The 21,249-nt window shown below is 35.9% G+C and overlaps 1 protein-coding gene across 1 annotated transcript in view; it reads left to right on the top strand.

The window, feature by feature from the left end:
- The window catches only part of LOC129244412 (mitogen-activated protein kinase kinase kinase kinase 5), a 74,933-nt gene that overhangs the window by 43,597 nt on the left and 10,087 nt on the right, over window positions 1-21,249 (top strand). Inside the window, exons 4-7 of the mRNA XM_054882033.1 lie at window positions 4,559-4,857; window positions 8,929-9,016; window positions 9,427-9,490; window positions 16,593-16,631. Of these exons, the coding sequence (XP_054738008.1) occupies window positions 4,559-4,857; window positions 8,929-9,016; window positions 9,427-9,490; window positions 16,593-16,631 (490 nt within the window). The remainder of the gene's footprint in view (window positions 1-4,558; window positions 4,858-8,928; window positions 9,017-9,426; window positions 9,491-16,592; window positions 16,632-21,249) is intronic.

The raw sequence follows: 21,249 nt of genomic DNA, 5'->3' as shown, positions 1-21,249 counted from the left end.
TAAGGAAGCAAAAAAATTCCATTTGTGCTTAAATTGCCTACGCAAGGGTCATACTATCAAGCAATGCAAATCTGGCAATTGCAGGTATTGCCAAGCAAAACATAACACTTTACTGCATTTAAATGGCAAGCAAGATAGTGTACCAAAACCAATTGTGACATCGCCTGTAACAAATAGCCAGGTTACAACATCACAATCAGCCCTATTAACATCATTAGCTGCAAGTCCCAAACCTTTAGCCTCGAAAAATGTGTCTAACAATTGTGTGCTGTTAGCAACGGCCATCATTTTAGTAAAAAATCGTGCCGGTACATTAATTCCTTGTCGCGCTATTTTAGACTCTGCGTCTCAATTAAATTTCATTACATCCCGGTTAGCAAATCAACTTCAACTTCGGTCTCATCATTCACCAGTTTCAGTATCTGACATTGGAGAATCGAGTCTCAATGCAGACAGATGCGTCGACATATTTGCCCAAGCGCAAGATGGTCGGTTTTCGACATCGTTCACAGCTTTAATAACACAAAAAATAACAGAATATCAGCCGAATTTTGATATCAGCATTGAGGGGTGGAACATACCAAACAACATTAACTTAGCTGACCCGTCATTCTTTAAAGCAAATCGCATTGATGTTTTGATCGGTGCGGAATTATTCTACGACTTAATTTGCGTTGGACAATTTAGAATTGCTGATCACCTACCAACACTGCAAAAAACTAAGTTGGGCTGGGTAGTCTCTGGAGGCGTATCACATATCAGTAATAAATTAATAACTCTTTCGGCATTTAGAAATTTAACACCGCCATATGATAGCATTAATACACTTTCAAACATTGTTAAACGCTTTTGGGAGATCGAAAATGGTTTCGATTCTACTCCAGCATTATCGGAAGAGGACGCTTTTTGTGAGCAGTATTTCGTACAAAATTTTCGTCATTTGCCTTCCGGGGACTACTCAGTTAGACTGCCACCTAAATCCGATCTTGATGCTCTTGGTGAATCCTATTATCTTGCTTTACGTAGATTCAGGGCGCTAGAAAGAAAACTCCAAAAGGATGAATCCACAAAACTTTTGTATTCGGCGTTTATGCAGGAGTATAAGGATCTTGGTCATATGTCGCTGGCATCATTTCAAGCAGACAAACCAGTTTACTACTTACCGCATCACTGCGTTAAAAAGCAAGACAGTACCACTACAAAACTGCGCGTGGTTTTTGATGGGCCCGCTAAAACTACTTTAGGGTATTCGCTAAACGATTTGTTGCTACCAGGGCCAATCATTCAGCCAAAACTTTTTAATATCTTGCTTCGCTTTAGACTGTTCAAAGTTGCACTACTTGGCGACATATGTAAAATGTATCGCTGCATTAAAATGAGTAGCCCTGATGACCAGTTGCAGTGCATTCTTTGGCGCGATGACCCATCTGAGCAAATCAAGACATACAAGTTAAACACGGTCACATATGGAGCGAGGCCTGCTGCTTTCCTAGCTATTCGAGCTATGCATCAGCTTACATTTGATGAGGAGGAATCATTTCCACTCGGCGCTAAAATCATTCGAAGAGATTTTTACGTGGATGATTTCATATCTGGTGGCGATTCAATCGAGGAGGTCATACAAATGAAGCAAGAGATCAGACAGCTACTTCTACGAGGAGGCTTTCCAATTCGAAAATGGTGTTCTAATGAAGTTGATGTTTTGAAAGATGAAGACGAAAGTAATTGCGAAAAATTCATAAAGTTTCATGATGGTACAGATGTGACAAAGGCACTTGGCCTTGTGTGGGAACGTATCTCAGACAACTTTCTATTCAGTTTCACACCAATCTTGAATTCGCAGAAAATTACAAAGCGATCTATTCTTTCAGTCATAGCGCGGTTCTACGATCCACTTGGCTTAATATGCCCAGTTATCACAAAGCTGAAGATATTCATGCAAGCCTTATGGAAGGAAAAACTGGTTTGGGACGAAAGCCTGCCGCAATCGCTACAGTCCATTTGGTTGGACTTGTGTGGTCAACTTTCATTCGTTAGCAATCTCCATTTTCCACGGTACGTGCTTGCACTGCAAGCCCGCGTTCAAATTCATGCCTTTTGTGATGCCAGTTTATCTGCTTATGGTGCTTGTGTTTACACACGCGTTGAAAAGCACGGCGTCAACAAAATATATCTTCTATGTTCCAAGTCCAGAGTTGCACCTTTGAAGTCGATCACGGTTCCGAAACTCGAGTTGTCTGCTGCGTTGTTGTTAGCGGAATTGGTTTCAAATATTTTGGAAAATAGCCAACTATCATATGACTGCCATTGTTGGTCGGATTCAATGGTTGTATTGTCGTGGCTACGATCTGCTCCCAGTAATTTTAACATATTCGTATCAAATCGCGTAGCTAAAATACAATCGCTTACATCAGGTATGACCTGGCATCACGTTCCAACCGAACTGAATCCTGCGGATATTCTTTCGCGCGGCTACACTCCAAAAGAGCTTCTAAATAACACCCTTTGGGCTAATGGACCTTCATTCCTCCAATTTGATTCAGCGCATTGGCCAAGCAATATGGATTTCTTGTCTAATCTTCCAGAAAGACGGCGCCATGTTTTAATTGCTGCAACTCAAATCGATGAAACTTACGGTTGCAAGTTCCAAAATTCATTCAGCAAATTACAGCGTGTGTTTGCGTACGTTTACAAATTTTGCCACATTACATCAAAACGAACTTTACCATCAGCTGGATTTCTCACAGTCGACGACATCAAAGGTGGTACACTGCTGCTAATCAGGCATATCCAGCAAGTGCACTTCGCATCAGAATACAAAATACTGAAAGAAAACAAACAGTTGCCTTCCTGCAACCATTTACTGTCACTCAATCCATTTATCGACGACTTTGGTTCATTACGCGTTGGAGGGCGGCTCTATAATTCGAACTTAGAATTTGAGGCAAAACACCCACTTTTGCTACCTAAGCAGCATCCAGTCACTTCCGCACTCATTGAATTCTATCATCGTAAACTATTGCATGCAGGACCGCAGAGCTTATTAGCATCAATTCGTCAGCAGTTTTGGCCTATTGGTGGGCGAAAAACAGTTTCAAAAATCATTAATAAATGCTTGAGGTGCCTTAAGCCCAGGGTACTGCAGCAAATTATGGGTCAACTTCCAACAGACCGTGTGCAACCGGCCACCCGTGAAATGCTACGTATGTATCTTTGTTTGTTTTTCAACGAAAGCATGTCATCTTGAACTTGTCCAAGATTTATCGACGTCATCGTTCATTGCTGCACTCAAACGATTTATCAGCATTAGAGGCAAGCCAAGCACTATTTGGTCTCTAACCTTCGATGAGCTTCGCACTCTCATTTGTGAAATTTCTGCTATTTTAAATTCTCGTCCCCTTTGTCCAATTACAGCGCACTTTCTCATTGGTGGGTCATTTACAGCCATAGAAGAACCAATTGTTACGCATCTAAATATGAACCGTCTAAGCCGGTGGCAGCGAATTTGTCAGATGCAGCAAAACTTTTGGCAAAGGTGGAGCACTGCGTATCTATCATTACTGCAAGAGAGGTCTAAGTGGCGAAACCCTATGGCAAACATACAACAAGGTGCTATGGTGCTTTTAAAAGATGACAATCAACCGCCTTTAAAATGGAGTCTGGGTCGGGTTGAACACACCTTCAGTGGCTCTGACGGATATGTTAGAGCAGCAATCATTAAAACAGCAAATCGGCCAGTAAAACGAGCTATAACTAAGATTGCAGCACTTCCGGTTGAAACAGATTTGGTTGAAAGCCTACACCTTCCAACGGGGGAGTATGTATGCAGCAGGAGTCTGCATAAACCCCCATTTAGTTTAAGTTATAGAAAATACTTTGTATTATTCCTACAAGCATTCCTTCTAAAATAACAGTATAAACATCCGATCTCTGTAACCGTACCAAAAATTAGCATGTACATACATATAATATTGTTATCATATTTGTTTTTCCATCTTTATTTTTCGTTAAGCTAACAGTGCCTGCTTTGCAGATTTGATACTATAAATAAGGTTGCGAAAATACATTGCACCCTCTTCTACTTGGTGCGTGAACAAATCCACACATTGTTTTTCACTCGGAAAAAATAATTAACAGGATTAAGAAAATACTTAATTCCTCAAAACAGCGTTTTCGTAAATAGTATCTCATACAGTGGTGGTGAAAATAATAATTTGCAATATTGCAAATTTTTCATTATTAACTTCCTTTTTTAAAATTGTTCATATTTTTTATAGTTTTTATAAAAATATAGTTCATAATATCAACATATAATATAACAAAATTTCAAAATTTTTAAGCAGAGTTTGTAGAAAAATTGTAAGTATGTAATTTGATAGCCCATTAAATTTTGGTATAATATTGGGAAAGTTGTTTTAAGTGGCTTAAAAGTCCCTATAAGTTTTGACAATTTCATTATTGCCATTGTTGCGCATTTTCTTTCATATAAAAAAGACAACAAGGGAAATTGACCATTGCTGTATATACTATTCATTGGTATTATTCTTCTCATTTCCAGAACTTGCTGAACTCCAACCGCCAATGTTCGACTTGCATCCGATGCGTGCTTTGTTCCTAATGTCAAAAAGTGGTTTCAAACCGCCCACATTAAACAACAAAGAGAAATGGAGTCCCACCTTTCATAATTTTGTGAAGACGGCACTAACGAAGAATCCTAAGAAGCGTCCCACCGCCGAGTGTCTGCTGAAGCATCCGTTTGTGCAGGGCGAGATGTCGGTGCGTGTGGCCAAGGAGTTGCTGCAAAAATTCTTAAGTCCAAATCAGCAATTCTACTACTATTTGGATGGAGAGGAGGAGGTAAGTGAATTTGAAGTATTCCGTAATATTGTAACATACCACTGATAGTCATTTCAATACGATAAGCAAGAATACATACCCGCTCACAGAATTCACGCATGCTTCTTGCTTCTTGTATGAGTACGCCAATGCGTCAAACATTTACCATAGTCTTGAAAGGAAAGTAGTATAAGATCTGAATTTTTTTAATTGAAATTTTCATAACCTTGTCTGAAAATTAGAAAGAATTTACTCCGATGGCCAGATATTCTGTTCTGCTGAGGTAATCTCCGAAAAAGAATCGGGCTTGATCGATTTCAAAAGAGTTCAAATTATTATTGAATATTGCTCTCGTTTAGTATAACAATCTTTCAAGTCAGTAAGACATCGACACTCTGAAGCAAAAAGAGATAGAGCCATGGTGCCATGTGCTGGATGAGTTAAATCGAAATCCGTCCCTTCCGCCGTGTTATATTTAACTATTAGTAATTAGCGAAAACTTATCAGTGCTGACACGCAGAATTAATTAAAGACGGAACAGGGCATTGGCTTAACAATGAACGAAGAATATTTTTTTAAGACTCGTTTATAGTAACTTATGCTTGAGCAGCTTGAGTACCGTGTAAAGTCTTCAACCTTCGTCCCTGACATATAAGCAAATGCTTACTTGAAGATGTGGACGTACATATGAAGTGTATGAAGTGTATGTCCCCATGCGCTATCAAACTTATGCGAATGACTCAAAATGTTTTTGCCGGCCTACTTTAATTTAATTTTGCGTGCCTGGCTAAGCTCCTCTTGTCTTCCACAAATGGAGGAACCTACAGTTTTATGCCGCCTCCGAGAGGCAGATGGGATTTTGATGAGCTTTTCTTCATGGCTTGAAGAAGATAAATGTGGCTTGTTAGTGGGAAGTTTACTGCAGAGATTTCCCCGAATCGATACACCTTTGTTAGCCAACATAGATCTTCCTTTTTATTCTTTTTTTGGCGAGCAAAATTCTACTCAGACACATGTACACGTGTGTGTCTTATATATTTTCAAAGTTATACAAAGCTGTCAATCGTAATTTTAGTAATCCTCGAGTACTTTATTTAACCAATATTACTAGTGTTCTGCGTTTAGATACCAATACACACTCGCGCCACTTAGTCGCGACGGCTCGTTTGCTGCCTGCGTCAGGCGAGCGCCCATGGTAATATCGCGCATTTGTTAAATGACTTTTTGAATTGAATTTTGCCCTGAAAAGCTGCTTAACATTTGCAAAATATGTATGTATTGCAAGTACATATGTATGTCTAGGAGTTTTTGAATTCACTCAAACCCTATTAAGTTATTATCACTTTGTTCTTGTCATTTCTACATTCAATTATGTAGATTTATTGATTGTTAGGTAAACATTTTAGATTTATGTGCATGTTGAGGCCGAGTAAAAGCGCACACTTGTGAACGCACACAATGGCATTTGTCTGTGTGTGTATGAAGTGTTCATACTAACAAATAAGCGCAAGTGTTTCGCTGAAGATTAAATTGATTATGCCGCAAACTGGGTTGAAGGAAAATTAAAATTTCAAAATGCCCTAGAAAACCAAGAGCTGTTCGGGATTTGTTTGTGGTGACTACGGCGTAAAATTATTATTTTAGTTACGTAACCGTTTCGCTAAATTCAACTGTTTGCCGCAAAAATTTGGTGAAAGTCAAGTGAATGCTTCGTTGCATGCAGCTGCGCCATTTCGTATTATTTTCTATAAAACGCGAATTTTTGTATATAGAAACATTTCGCTCGTTCGCTGGAAGAACGGTATAACTCAAAAAATTCGATATAATCAGCTGAAAATGTTTCCTTTTACTCTGACTGCCTAAGTAAAAGCACACCACATATATTTTCTTCCAAAAAAATTACCAAAAACCCAAAACAAAAAATATTAAAATTACAAATAAGGAAGCTAAAATTCATTTCAAAGCTATGCTTCTATGGACTTTTTTGATCAGAATTGTCAGTAAAATGCTTCAGCCATCCAAACAAAGTAGAGAGAAGATTTGTAATATAAATTGTATATATTTCTCCCTAGAATTAATAATTGGAGGTCTGCACTTCGACCTAAAGTTCTTTTGGGCTCTCACACATAGGAATCAAATGTGCATATGTGTATAGTTCGATTTGAGTTTGATCATTTGTGAAATTCTCGACATGTTTATCATATTAAAATTAATGATTGAATATTTGAACGCATAAATAAAATATATTCATATGCATATTACTTTGTGAATTTCATACAGTTTCTATTCCGACTAACTGACCTTTACGTACGTACACACATGTGCAGATGTGTAGGTACTATTTTACTCAGCTTAAATATTCGGCTAGTTATTGGGCTCTTTTATCAATTAGTATAAACGAAAATTTGACTGTGTTTTCGTATTTCCTTTCATTAGGGAAATTCTAAGAGCTTTTATTGATTGCTTTATTTATTGTAATGAATTCTATCCAATTTCCAGGGCAATTTCCCACTGCAAATCACTGACTGTGCCTGGCCATTTTAGGCCAGGTGTTGTGCAAGTATGCAACAGTTTCAAAAATGGCTTACATTTTCATTGACTTTATTTAATTGATGAAGACTTTTAAATTGCGGACAATTTGATTTTTTTTGGGCTAAACTAAAAATGTTTGTCAAACGCTACCATACAAACTGGTATCAATGACTGACGCAAGGGCAGTCAACTTCTCTTTACTTGCACTTTTCAAAGCAGAGGAGGTATAGGCTTCCAGACTGTTTGTAAAAAAATGTCTCTCCAATATTTTAAGGACGATCTAGGGAATGATTAGTAAAAAAAAACAATAAAAATATTAATTGAAACATAAGTGAAATATGTTTGAAATTTAGCGTCGATATCGCTATATGTAACAGTTTAAACTATTTGGAAACACCAATTTTAGGCAAATAAGGGTAAACAACACCATTTCTTGATGCAGAAATGTTTTGAAAGCTTACCTAATTATGATATTTGTAGATGATGGTTTCTGCGGTCTAACTTAAGATTTTTCATACGGTAAATGCTTAGTCGATGTTACATTTTGGAATTTTTCCCTCGCTCGGACTAAAAAACAGAGTGAAATATCAGCTCACACTTCACTTAATTATATTCTGAGCTTCAGTCACTAATTATGGGTATGTTTTTTATAGCTCTTTTCGCACAGCGTAATTTAACTACTCACCCCAGAATGTGACGCTGCACGCTACCAATATTTTAAACCACGATATGGTTCAGAGCTGGATTCCGTTAGTAGAAGCAATTTCGGAATGTGAGGCTGAAAAATCTTGCTTTTAGCAACAATTCCAGAAACTCCTAACTTACCTCATTTCACATCCAACACAATTTTTTCAAGGACTAAGGCAGTGACATATTCTTTTTACTAACCGATATACATTGTTGTTATATATCCTTAATTTTTATTTATAATCTATTGTAAGTTGGTATGTGAATGGGTCTCACAAATACATCTCTGCTCAGTGGCTCGAAAATCTGAAAGACGTGCGCAATCACTGATCTAAATTGTTTACCCCTTAGTGTATGCAGATTTTTTTAATTATGTAAGGAACTCGTTTAGCAAGGTGTAAAAATAATAAAAATAGCAAATACTAGAAAGCGTTATATGAAAATATAATTAACGAAAAAAGATTCCTCTTTCAATTAACTCTGTTGGGAAAATGTATCAAAATGATCCTTAGTTTTTATTTTCAGCTCCTTCATTTGTGCTAGGATCCCTTTGCAATGTTTTCTTTTAATTAGAAAAATTCAACTTGCTTCTGATTACTACCAGTATCTTTTTTTTTAATTTAATACACTTGTAATTTATTTGACCTGTAGTCGCATGGCGAAACAGAATCGCTCCTTGAAATAAAATTTGTTTTTTTTTTTTTTGTTTTCGTCTCTTCTACCCTTCTTGTATGCTGCGCTCCATGAATTTTGTCATGCTCTAATGACGACGCCGCCTACAATGTGACAAACGTGCTGGCCATAATTATTTGCAAACAACAACAACAAAAAACCGACAACCACTTTAAATAAACAAATACAATTCCAAAATAGACTGTCGCCAGCGTACCACAACGAATAGCAAGTAAAATGACATCAAGGCCAAATGGTATTTCACCGCAAAATCACACTTTGAAAACAGGTAAGTGTTTCACTGCTAACCTCAATCGTATGAACATCTACTCCAAGCATAAGTATGTATTAAGAATTAAGTGCGTGTAAGTGAATAAATGCATATTTTTAGATACATATTTACATTGCGATGTAGCACAAAAATCGGTGGCTGCACTTTGTTTTCCCAAAGGGAAGCGGTCACAGCATTTTTGTGGTCCATGCCTAATTCAATTATAGTTGAACATCTTTTTCATACGATTTGCAATTTTTATTTATCATTATTTCCACTTTAAATGCTATTTTATGGCGACTTGTCTTTTTATTGCATTTAAAATCACCACTAAAGCGATTTTATGTGAAGGATTGGATTTTCGCAAAAAGAAACTCAACTTAACGCTTTGTAATGGTAACCTCAATGGTATCACATTTTTATTGCAGGCATGACGACGAATTCGCAGTGGAATGATCGCTCATCTAGTCCCGAGACGTTGCCAAGTGACATGTATGTACATTTGTTTCATTGCAGCTCTTACATATGGAAATTGACGTATTTATATGCTAGAGATTTATATATGTAAATGTATCTTCTTTAATATGTATATGTATGTGTATATTTCAATTTGCGAAAATGCTTTTCTCTGTTAAACTATATCTATGTACGTTCCTATGCTTATGTGAAACGTGTCTGTGCAGCGCCTGACAGTATACTTCAATTTCCTGGTTATTTTCATTATTTTCTCTTTATATTATCCTGAGTTTGACACAACATACGCCTGCATTATCATAAAAATAAGAAAAAAGAAAATTTCTCGCACTGCCACTCCTGCACAAACATATCCACATGCATTTTTTTAATCCATGCACACACACAAGCACTTGCTAAATTTTCAATTCATGCATTATATATACACATAAACTCAAACACGAACGCTCATTTTTCAAAATGTCATATTCTGCATAATTTCGCAACAACACACTTCTCTTTGATTACAATGAAAGCTTAGCTCTTCACTTTTACTTTCTGCTGATAAAAATCCTAATTTTTCTTCTCAATTTCCTCTTCGCTTTAGTTTTACTTTCTCACTTTAATCATTATTTAATTAAAATAATTTTTTATATTAAATTTTCTCCCAACTTTTTCGTTTCTTTTTCTTTAGTCCTTTAGCGGCCGCGCGTCGTCAAAAACTTAGCGGTACTTTGATTATGAACATGTCCTTAAGGTTAGCTCATACTCACACACACATACACATACACACTCACAAATGCTCAAAGTGTGTTATACAGCATAACAAATTTGGTACAATTTTTGGAGTTCTAATTTTTAAAATTTTCACTGCGAGTTTTTTGCTTTACGCTGAGTTTTTGCCCGCGTGCTATTTTAGTTTCACACATACTTTGCTGCTATAACTGCAATTTTTGTACTTAATTTGTTTCCCGTTCATTTTTGCGACACTGTCACGCACATTAACAAAAAATCTGTCAATATGCAATCGAATTGCCGCTGTCACAAGGAAAATTTGTTGGCGTGAGCTTTGCGACATGGATGGGAGAATTGAACCACAAAAAAAGTAGAAAAATGAAACTATTTTCCGCTCCAGTCGTCCACCTCCCAGCCAAAGTTATGTTTCCGTTTTGCAAATTGATTGTTGCTGCCACCGACCTTTATGTGAATATATATATGTACACATATATATACATACCTACATGTGTATGTTTATGCAAAACGCAAGCGTGTATGTGTATGTTATGTGCGCAAAAAAAGTGTTGCATGGCTGCAACTCGCTGCGATTTTAACGTTGTTTGGGTTGCTTATTTTCAATTTATGCTTTTACTGTTTTCCTATTTTCCTATTTTCGTGTTTTTGCTTTTTGTCATTATTCTATTTTCCATTTTTTGCAATACTGTTCTTGCATGTTTAGCCCTAATGTTGCACTGTGGTTATTATAAACTGTGCTGCGCTGCTTTCCAACCGTTGGCAGCGTGTTGAATGAAAGTTTGAAAAAGTTTTTCCTTCATGCAATTTGCTAATTCAGTTGGCTGTTTCGCGTTTATCTACGGCTTATTCTTTTTTATTTAGTTTCGTGCTTGGTAAATTGTGAAACGCGATTACACTAATGTCGTACATGGGTTTTGGTTATAAAAAAATTTGGTTTTTTGAAAAGCGGATATATTTTTGCTATGAATTTTTTGTTGCCACTCTAATTTCTTAAATTGCGACCAATTTGTTTTCGATCGTTCATTTCTTATGAAATATAATTTTTTTTTTTTACGAGGAGGAAGCATCGAAAGCCTAACCCCGTCAGTGTGGAACTTTAACCCGAACTAAACCTCCTACCGTCAAAATACCGATCCCCCCGGTACCACCGTTAAGTATTCGTCGGGAGGCGGTTTGAGCACTAAGCTCAATGTCCATTATTGTCCTGATGCAATACGTCGAAAGTAGCATCTGCTTGTTACCACCCACTGTTTAGGTCATCTGATGAGAGAGCCACCCCTGTCATAACAGTACTCCCCCACCCACCATGTCTCTGTCCATACCACAGAAACGTAAGTTTCTATGTCTGGTATCGTCAGTTTACCTGGATCCAAATAAATTTATCTAGTAAGTGGTCCTACAGCACAACCATAAGTTACTAAATCTACTACTCAGCTACTACTACTACTACTCAGCTATTGTTATGCTTTCGCTTATTCGCCTTCTCTCCATTTGTCTCAAATCATTGAGTACGAATGCTAACAAATTTTTGATGCCATCCCATACTTCTTTAGATTGTAGCATATGTGGAACAACATTATCCGGTGTTATTCTTTCTGCTACTTGGTTATCCAACAACTCTCGTTCTTTACTATATATTTGGCAGTGAAAGAAAATATGCTCCGCATTTTCATTAGCCTTGGGCATATAAATCCATCATCATGGCCATATTTATGGACGTACTCTCTAAAACAACCATGTCCTGTCAGAAATTGTGTCATATAAAAGTCGACATTACTGTGTTTTCTATCAACCCATGCCTGCACATCACTAATGAGTCGGTGTGTCCATCTCCCTTTGGTTGTTATATCCCAGCGTCTTTGCCATTTAGATAGACTCTCGTATCTGATTTCTTTGCGCTCCTCAGCTATTAACGACCTGCCAAGGCTTCGGCTTTTGTCATATATTCTCTTACTTTCCAGAGCCATTCGAAACAGAGATTTTGTACTCTTGCCGTATGTTTCGTATTTTAGCGCTTGTCCCCATACTGGTGCAGCATACATTACAATGGATTGGGTAACTTTTGCCAGTAGTAGCCTTCTGTTCTGGTTTGGCCCGCCTATGTTAGCCATTATTTGAGATAGCGCCGTGTTTACCCGTGCTGCCTTCTCACAAGCTTTTTCGATGTGCACTTTGAAGTTTAAGCGTCAATCATGACTCTCAAATATTTCAGGTACGGTTGGGTGTTGATGTTATGCCCGTCTATGCTTAGTGTAATGTTCTCAATTTTTGTCCTACTTGTGATCAAAACTGCTTCAGTTTTTTGGCCCGCAAGCTGTAGGTTTGACGATGTAAGCCAGTTTTTTAGTTTGCAAACTGTCGCACTACATATGGTATTGATTTGATGAAGCTCTTTTGCCACTATTGCCAACGCAATATCATCCGCGTATCCGATTAATTGGACTGCTTTTGGTATTGGGATGCGGAGGATTCCGTCGTAGAGCACATTCCACAACAGAGGGCCCAGTACAGAGCCTTGCGGTACTCCCCCAGTTACTCTATATTGCTTAACTGCTTCGTCTGTGTCATAGAGTAGTATTCTATCCGACAGGTAGCTTCCGCAATAGATATGGTGGCGTGTCCAGGTTCCCTAAAGCTTGCATAATATGGGACCAGTATGCAGAGTTAAATGCATTTTTTACGTCCAATGTTATGACGGCGCAATACTCCTTGATACCATGCATCCATCTTGTTCCTTCAATGGCATTTTCCGCTATTGATGTCAGCTTTTTTATTGCATCGATGGTCGAGCGCCCCCTGCGGAAACCATATTGGTTGTCAGCAAAGCCTTCTTTTTCAATAAGGTGCTGCTCCAAATAGTCAGCAATAAGCCGTTCTAAAATTTTGTCCATCGTATCAATCATACAGAGGGGTCGATACGAGCTTGGTTGACCCAACGTCTTATTAGGTTTCGGCAAAAGGACAAGTCGTTGCTGTTTCCAAATTTTTGGGAAGACACCATATCGAAAACAATTTTGATATGTCTCCGTGAAGGGTTTTGCATCTTCTTTCAGTGCGAGTTTAAGAGCTCCGTTAGGTATTCCATCTAGTCCTGGAGCTTTAGTGTTTCCAAAACGACCCAAGGCTGTATTTACCTCTGTTTCCGCGACAGTAGGTATATCTGTACTAAATGATTCGTCTGCTGGTAGTCGGTATTTTTGCTCATCTTCTTGTCTTGGAAAAATGGTTTCCACAACCTTTTTTAAGATAACAGGACAAGTCGGCGCTTTTCCTTTGCAACCACTAATCTTAGACATCACCAACTTATACGCTCCTCCCCACGGATTTTCATCAGCTTTGGCACAAAGTTCTTTGAAGCAGGAGGCCTTGCTTTTTTTTAATCGCATTTTTGAGGCCCTTGCGTTTCATTTTGAAGATTTCCCGCAGCCTTTCTTTCTCACTTGTTCCTCTGCTTCTTTGGTATTGACGTATTGACGTCTAGCTTAGTGCCAAGCGCCTCTGAATTCCGCTATATCGCTGTTCCACCATTATGCCGGTTTCCGTATGAGAGTGTGTTTTTTCCTGATCATTGCAGCATCACAGGCTCATCACATTGCAGCATGGTCAGGCGTGTTACCAGTAGTTGGGCTTGCTCATTCGCGTCGTTTATGTTAGTTGGATGAGCGTTTAGCATAAGCTTAAAAATCTCTTCGTCCATGGTTTCGATCTTCCATTATTTCGATCATTATGGCCAAGTGGTCGCTGTGGGTATAAATGTCGCAAATCTGCCATTTCCTCCTTAAAACTAGAGATGGGCTTATAAAAGCTATGTCAATAACGGACGACCATTCTTCTCGAAAGTGTTCTTTCTTCCAGTATTTAATAACACAACGTCAAGTAAGGAGAAGGCTTTGAGCAGTGCTTTCCTTCGTTGGTTTGTACACTTACTTCCCCATTCTAAGGCCCATGCATTGAAGTCTCCAGCTATTAAGTTTGGCGTTGTTGTCAGGGCTTCTCTAACCAGTTCGTCAAGAATCTTTTCAAATACTGCTTGAGGTAGGCTCGGCGGTACATATATAATACTATATATATGTACACCAGAAATTTTTGCTCTAGTGTAACTGGTTTTGTCTGCAAGTTGCCCCTCTTGGATAGTCTTATCTCCTAGGACCCATATGGCTGCCTTCCTTGTTGCATCCGAAACCCCCATTCCAGCGTCTGGCTTGTTGTATTGTTCACATATTACCGCCACGTCAGCGTGCTGTTCGTACATTGTTTGCGTTAGAAGATCTTGCGCTTCTCTGCAGTGATTTAAATTTATTTGGATCACTCTCATTTTCTTTTTGTTTTACATGCTGTCTGGTAAATTGGGCAGTTTTTGCTATGAAATATAAGTTATATACGCGTATATGTATGCATTTATTTTCAGTTTTGAATCAAATTTAATTAAATAGTGTAAAACGAATTTAATAAACGAAAATACTTATTTGGTTTTAATTTAAAACTTTACTGGTTTGCTTGGCAAAGCAATTGATTACGTTATATTTGTTGTTGTCAAATTTATGGCAGACTTGTGGCAAAATCATAATTTCTTTAATAATTTGATTTACGCTTTTCACCAAAATAAACATTCCCGAAAATATATTTCAAACAAATTAAAAAGAATTGAGCCACAAAATTATTTTTCAATATTCTTATCGAAGATTTATTTATAAATGTGTAGGCCTCCATGGGGCACACGCCAGTCCACACACACACGCGAGAAATAAGCTTCATGCAGCATACACATACAATCAAATGCCAACAGACAGTTGGAAAAAAATGAAATGAAAAATAAAAGTAACATAACGGATGCTGTAAACTTTGGAAAAAATCAGCTATAATTTACTTAGCATTTTCTACCAGTCAAGCCCCCAAGGCTTTATTTAAACTTCAAATCAAGAATAGCTGCGACTTATTAGTGCGTTTTATTAAATACCGCTTAATTTAGCTCTTTGAGTTCACAATTTTTTGCTCTAAAAGCAAACACCGCCGAAGTCAAATAATTGTTTGTTTTTTTAAAGTTCAATAAAATATTTTTTCAACTATTTTAACTGAGCTGAAAATCATCTATATTTGACAGGCATAATAATAGGCAAATAATAAATTGCATATTTTATTGGAACTTAATTGAAATAAATTTATAGGCCTCTCACATTTTATTCATGTTATTGAAAGCTCTTCATGCCTCGGATTTCAAATAGCTTCCAAAACCACTTCGAACTCAAATGCTTGCTGCATAGACGCATAGAGGCAACCTGGCAGAATTAATTTCTAAAACAACAACAACAAAATAACAGACCAAACAGCATTTGAGCGCCTTAAATGCTGCTTTGATTTTTGTGTTTTAGTCTTTTTCTGCGAATGTATGTGTGCATCTGTGCCTGCGCCATTGTACTGTTTCATTCTCAGTACAGGCGAAACATTCCGAGACACATACAAACTTATATATTTACAAATATCGTGTACATTTTCACCCGCACTCCCACCTTCAGCTCAGCAGTTGTCAATAATTCGGCAATAAAGACAATACTCAAACTCCCACACGTATTGAATAAATGTGTAGAAAAATGCACAAAAAAACTTATTTATTTTCACTTATACGTGCTTTTCTGCAAACACTTTTTTGCATTGAAACTCAATATTCCACTTTAATAGGATGAACACCAATGTTATTTTCTCACTGTAGCAGTTTCGCATGAGTTCCCCTGTAGCGTCACAGCGTGCGTCCAATGCGAATTGTTAGATTTGGCTAAGTTCTGAGTTAATGAAAATTCTCAAACCAATGAACGGATGCGAGATTTTAGCTCTGTTTGCTTTTTCTTTTTTGTTTGTTTACCGAAAACTAGCCTTTTCTCAGTTTTGAAATTTAATTTGACAAAAATTTATGGATTTGAGTTTTGTATTACTATGAAAATTAATTTTTTTAGCCGAAAAATATTCGTTATTTTACATAATGATTATACATATAATCTAAATCTAGAAATTTATTTTAACTGCGCTGTCGTTTAGAATAGTTTTGTCTTAAATTCTAAAAATATACCTGTTTTAAATTTTCCATGAGAAGAACTTTTAATCCTCGAAACCAGTTGTCTATTTCCCAAACTGTTCGAATCAATTCTACGCCAGTACACTCTCTTCTTTCTCTGCACTAATAAAATTTTAATTTTCTTAATAACCATTTTTAGAAATTTTTGCATTGTGTTTTAATTTTTCCCTTCTTTTTATAGTTTGGCACATTTTTTTCTTGATTTTTTATAATCATATTATTTTTGATACAGCAAAATATTTGAATTTTGATAGTATTTGAAGTATTCTCATTCTTATGCTGTTTATGTTATTTTTTGCATTTTGTTTGTGTTATTTGTAGGAGCCTCTTACAGTATATTGATGAGGAGCTAAAGCTAAGGTAAATACTTACAACAACAACTACTACTAAAACGAGTATACAAGTGATGCATATTTTTTACAAACCCAACGAAGTAGCCATAGCATCTTGCAAAACGCAAAATAAATAAATACTACTAAAGAAAACGGAAAGGTTACTTATTACAAAAATTCATATTCATGCACAATAGTGAATTTTTATAATTGATGAAATAAAATGTTTAGCTTTGACCATAGACTAGAAAACATACAAATTCATTCAATTTAATCTCTTCATTATTTAACGCTTTCTTTTTTTAATATTATTTGATTATTACATGCAGCTAATTGATTGGTATTTTAGAAAAGCTCAGCACGAACTGTTCAGAAGCCATTGCTTAAAGTGTTATTGGATCTAAGAAAATTATTTAAGTTCACAATCAGTGAAGAACCGCCGCAAAATTGTGCACTGAATGATAACAACTAACTTGACTCTGGCAATCAGACACACATTAATTTTTGTGGTTATGACCGACAGCTTATACACTTTTTGAACCACTACTGCCTTTTCTTTTCTTTAGTATTAAATTACAGTTTATAATCTTGGTGTTTGATATGCAACTAGTTTTCGTTCCGGCATTTTTCCGCAGTTATTTATTTTTTTTACACAATTTCATCAAATCCTCAGTGAGGTGTTAATAATCAGGTATACTAGAAGTATCGGCAGATTCTTCGTAATTTTTTACCACAGGCGTAAAATATTTATTGAATAATTGTTTTTAATGTTCAAGATTTGTATTATTTGTTCATAGCCGGAATACGATTTAAATTTTTTTTAAACAGTATATTACAGTTAAATTTAGCCAGTCCTGTAAATGCACAATTTTGATTTGGTTCTTCGCAAAATTAAGCTCAATTAGTTTATGAATACAACAAAACTGACACGCACATTTCATAAATTCATATGCAGAACAAAGCACACGAACATACATACACATCAATACAGACATACATATGTATGTATGTACATACATGCACGCATCATCAATTCAGCAATAGTTCATAAATTGGTTCAAGATTACCCTTTTGACCCATCACCCATCATTTTTATTATACCATCTATATTTATTTATTTTTATCTATTTTTGGTTTCTATGTACTAATATTTATCCAAGTATGTAGGAATGTACTATCTTTGCATACATTTTATAGCCAAAATAAATACATATGTATGTAAATAGTGAGTTTGTTTTTGTATCATGCAAGCATTTCTTCGCGCATTTGCATTGCTTCCCCACATCGCTTAAATCAAGGAAATTCACTGTGCACATACATAAATACACACGTATGTACGTAAATACTTAGTAGTTTTTTCATAGTTCAGGAGTTGTTTATCCCTCACTTTGATGGTGTATTGTGCGCTCGTGGGTACATATGTATGTATCATAATTTTCACTACATTAAATTTTTACATTAGAAAACACCGCATGCAAATAAATATTTTGCATAGTGAATAATAAAAAAATAGTTTAAAAAAACTAAAAAACACGCTTTTACTGCTAATCGAACTAAAAAGTAGAAAATAAATTTACATGACAAAGAGACCTATAATGAAGTAATAGCAAATCGAACGATCAGTCATAGTCAACTACCTCAGAACAGAATTATAACAAAAATTAAGATACAAATAGAGTCATTCAAATTAGAGTTAAAAGCGTGGGATGCATTTTTCTTCACTTTCATAACCCTCTGTACATAGGTAGTTGCCAATAGAATGATTGTAATATTATATTTACTATATTTACTATATCAAGCATCCCACGCTTTTAACTCTAATTTGTATTACTCTATTTGTATCTTAATTTTTGTTATAATTCTGTTCTGAGGTAGTTGACTATGACTGATCGTTCGATTTGCTATTACTTCATTATATGTAGGTCTCTTTGTCATGTAAATTTATTTTCTACTTTTTAGTTCGATTAGCAATAAAAGCGTGTTTTTTAGTTTTTTTAAACTATTTTTTATTTTCTACTTTTTAGTTCGATTAGCAAAAAAGCGTGTTTTTTAGTTTTTTTTTTTAACTATTTTTTATTATGAATGAAAATTATTGTTATCATTGCAGTCAGTGAATAAATGATTCGATATATTCGTGTTATATTTAATCCCTTTCTTATCGACTGTGAGTCTAAAGCTATGCAGTTATCGGCCGTGATAAAGAAGTAATCGGGATGAAGAACTTATTTCGTGGAGGGAGCCTGAGAAACTGTTTTACAAGAATAAATAAAGATTTTTCATTTTGCAACCAAATTCACCTTACTTTTTGCCCACAGTAAAAAAAAGAAAATATTAATCCTAGCAATCCTAATAAGGATAATGGAAAACTTTTATCAAATTATTGCATTGTCATCGGTCCTTGATAGGTATGCAAAATTTCAAGTCGATCAGATTTTTAGAAGCCAGTGAAAATGAAGCTCCAAGATTCCGTTACATACATACATACATACATACATACAACCCGAGCTAATAAAAGTGTGTTAAAAATATAGACAGCGTCTGCATCGTGTGTATGTATGTATGCATGTATACATTTTAGTTGAACTGATATATTCCCCGACTTCTCCTATACATCTTTTAGTAGGACTTATTTTATTCATTCTTTTAGCGTATCGCTAATCTAGACCCAATGCCTGTTTTGGAGTCATCAATGTAGATTTTGGAAACTACATACATATGTAGATAGATATGGAATTTAACCAGCACATAGCTGTGATCACAATAGAAATTGTTTTTGTAGTTGGAAAAAGTATTTAGCATAAATATAATATTTACCAAACCCCCAATGCCCGCTTAAATTCAATCTGTGCCATACCCAATCCGCTTCGTTGGCATTCAAGTCTTCATGGAGGCTTTACCAGCACCATGCGCTGTACAGAAACCCTTTTCACATTACAGAATTATTTTTCTTTGAAGCCTTACAAGCGATTTTGTTAAACAGCCGATGGAAAGCCTGTTCCACTATAACAGCTGTACTCTTATACTATACACTGCACTGGTGCGCTTCCTCCTATTATTCAAACCTAAATTGTACTTAGGCTATGCAAATTCCTTCCACGGAATTGATTGCCTAAAAGTTGCGATAACTATGATATAGATAACTATGGTTTGACAGCTGTGCATAACAAATTGTGTTGACATTTCTATTCAGTAAGGTTTAACAGATCGTCATGAATCGTTTAATGCCAGAACAACACTTATGGAAATTTACTTTCAAAAAAAAGTTTAACACGTTCGCGGACACTTAAAATTTCAGGGAGCTGCAAAAATAGACAGGCAATTATTTTTGAAACTAGTTGATATATCCAAAATCTGATTATACATACATATGTATGTATATTATAAGAGTAGTCAGAACATCGTATTTTAACGGTTATATGAAAGTACTTAATGAATCAAGTGGTCATTACTTTGAAATGTATATTAATTACAAAAACTTAAAGTTACATGGAATTAAATGAATAAAACTTGGCTTTAAAATTTTAATGCTGTAGCATTCGCGTCATTTTGCATCACTATAAAACTGAATGCTATAGCATTCACGTCCGCGAACGTGTTAATAAATCATAAGTTCATAGTGCACTGGCGGCATCATCGGAACTTATTTCTTTCGAAATGAAGAAGAAGCTGCCATTACGGTGAACGGCGAGCGCTATCGAGCCATGGTGGCTGAATTTGTGTTTCCAAAAATCAATCAGCTAAACATCGACGACATTTGGTGTCAACAAGACAGCGCAACTTAACAATCGATTATAAGAAAAAATGCATTCCAATAATATTTCTGTTGTTTATTATCATTTTAAGCTCTCAAGCTCTTAAAAAACACTATATTTAGGCTCAAAACGAGTTGGCTACCTGAGAGCCAGTCCATGGGTTGTAAATGTTGCGCTATAAACCTAAGACATACTCCCCTCTCTATTCGTGAAGAACCCGCTTTTTCCGCTCAAATGACTTCAACCAGAAAGGATTTTTTCTTTACCTTTTACAACTTGGACTTGTATACATACATATATACCATATATATGTATGTTACTCACACATGCTCACACATACTCGTATGCATACATATGCAAAAATGTATTGATGTACGTGAATGCATACGCATATTTTAGTTTTCCTTACTTCATCGCAGAGATCCAATATTCCACGCGCTCTAATTCCCGCACTCCTTCAAACTTTCTCATCTTTGCTTTTTTTGCATACGATATTTTTATTGTTTTTGTTCTTTTAGTATTTAGTGAATTTAGTTATCTCTTGTTTATTCATATATATATTTATGTATGTATGCATTAGCACACAAGCGCACGCCAAACTACGATGTTTTATACATACATATTTTATGACCCATTTTGTATATTGCTGTTTTATTTGTCTATTTGTTTGTTTGCATCTTCATCATCTCGGCTCATCCATCATTGTTATAATGTTCATTTAGATCCATCGCATTTTTGTTGTTGTATGTCTCAGACTGCCCTGTTTGCTCATATCCATGCATGCGTGTACGAATATAAAAACATACATATACAATAGCAGTATGTTTTTTTTTTTTTTTTTTTTTTTTTTTTTTTTTTTTTTTTTTTTTTTACGAGGAGGAAGCATCGAAAGCC

The sequence above is a fragment of the Anastrepha obliqua genome, chromosome 4, assembly GCF_027943255.1.
Source record: "Anastrepha obliqua isolate idAnaObli1 chromosome 4, idAnaObli1_1.0, whole genome shotgun sequence".
Taxonomy (NCBI): domain Eukaryota; kingdom Metazoa; phylum Arthropoda; class Insecta; order Diptera; family Tephritidae; genus Anastrepha; species Anastrepha obliqua.
This window is presented reverse-complemented; position numbering and strand designations above follow the sequence as displayed.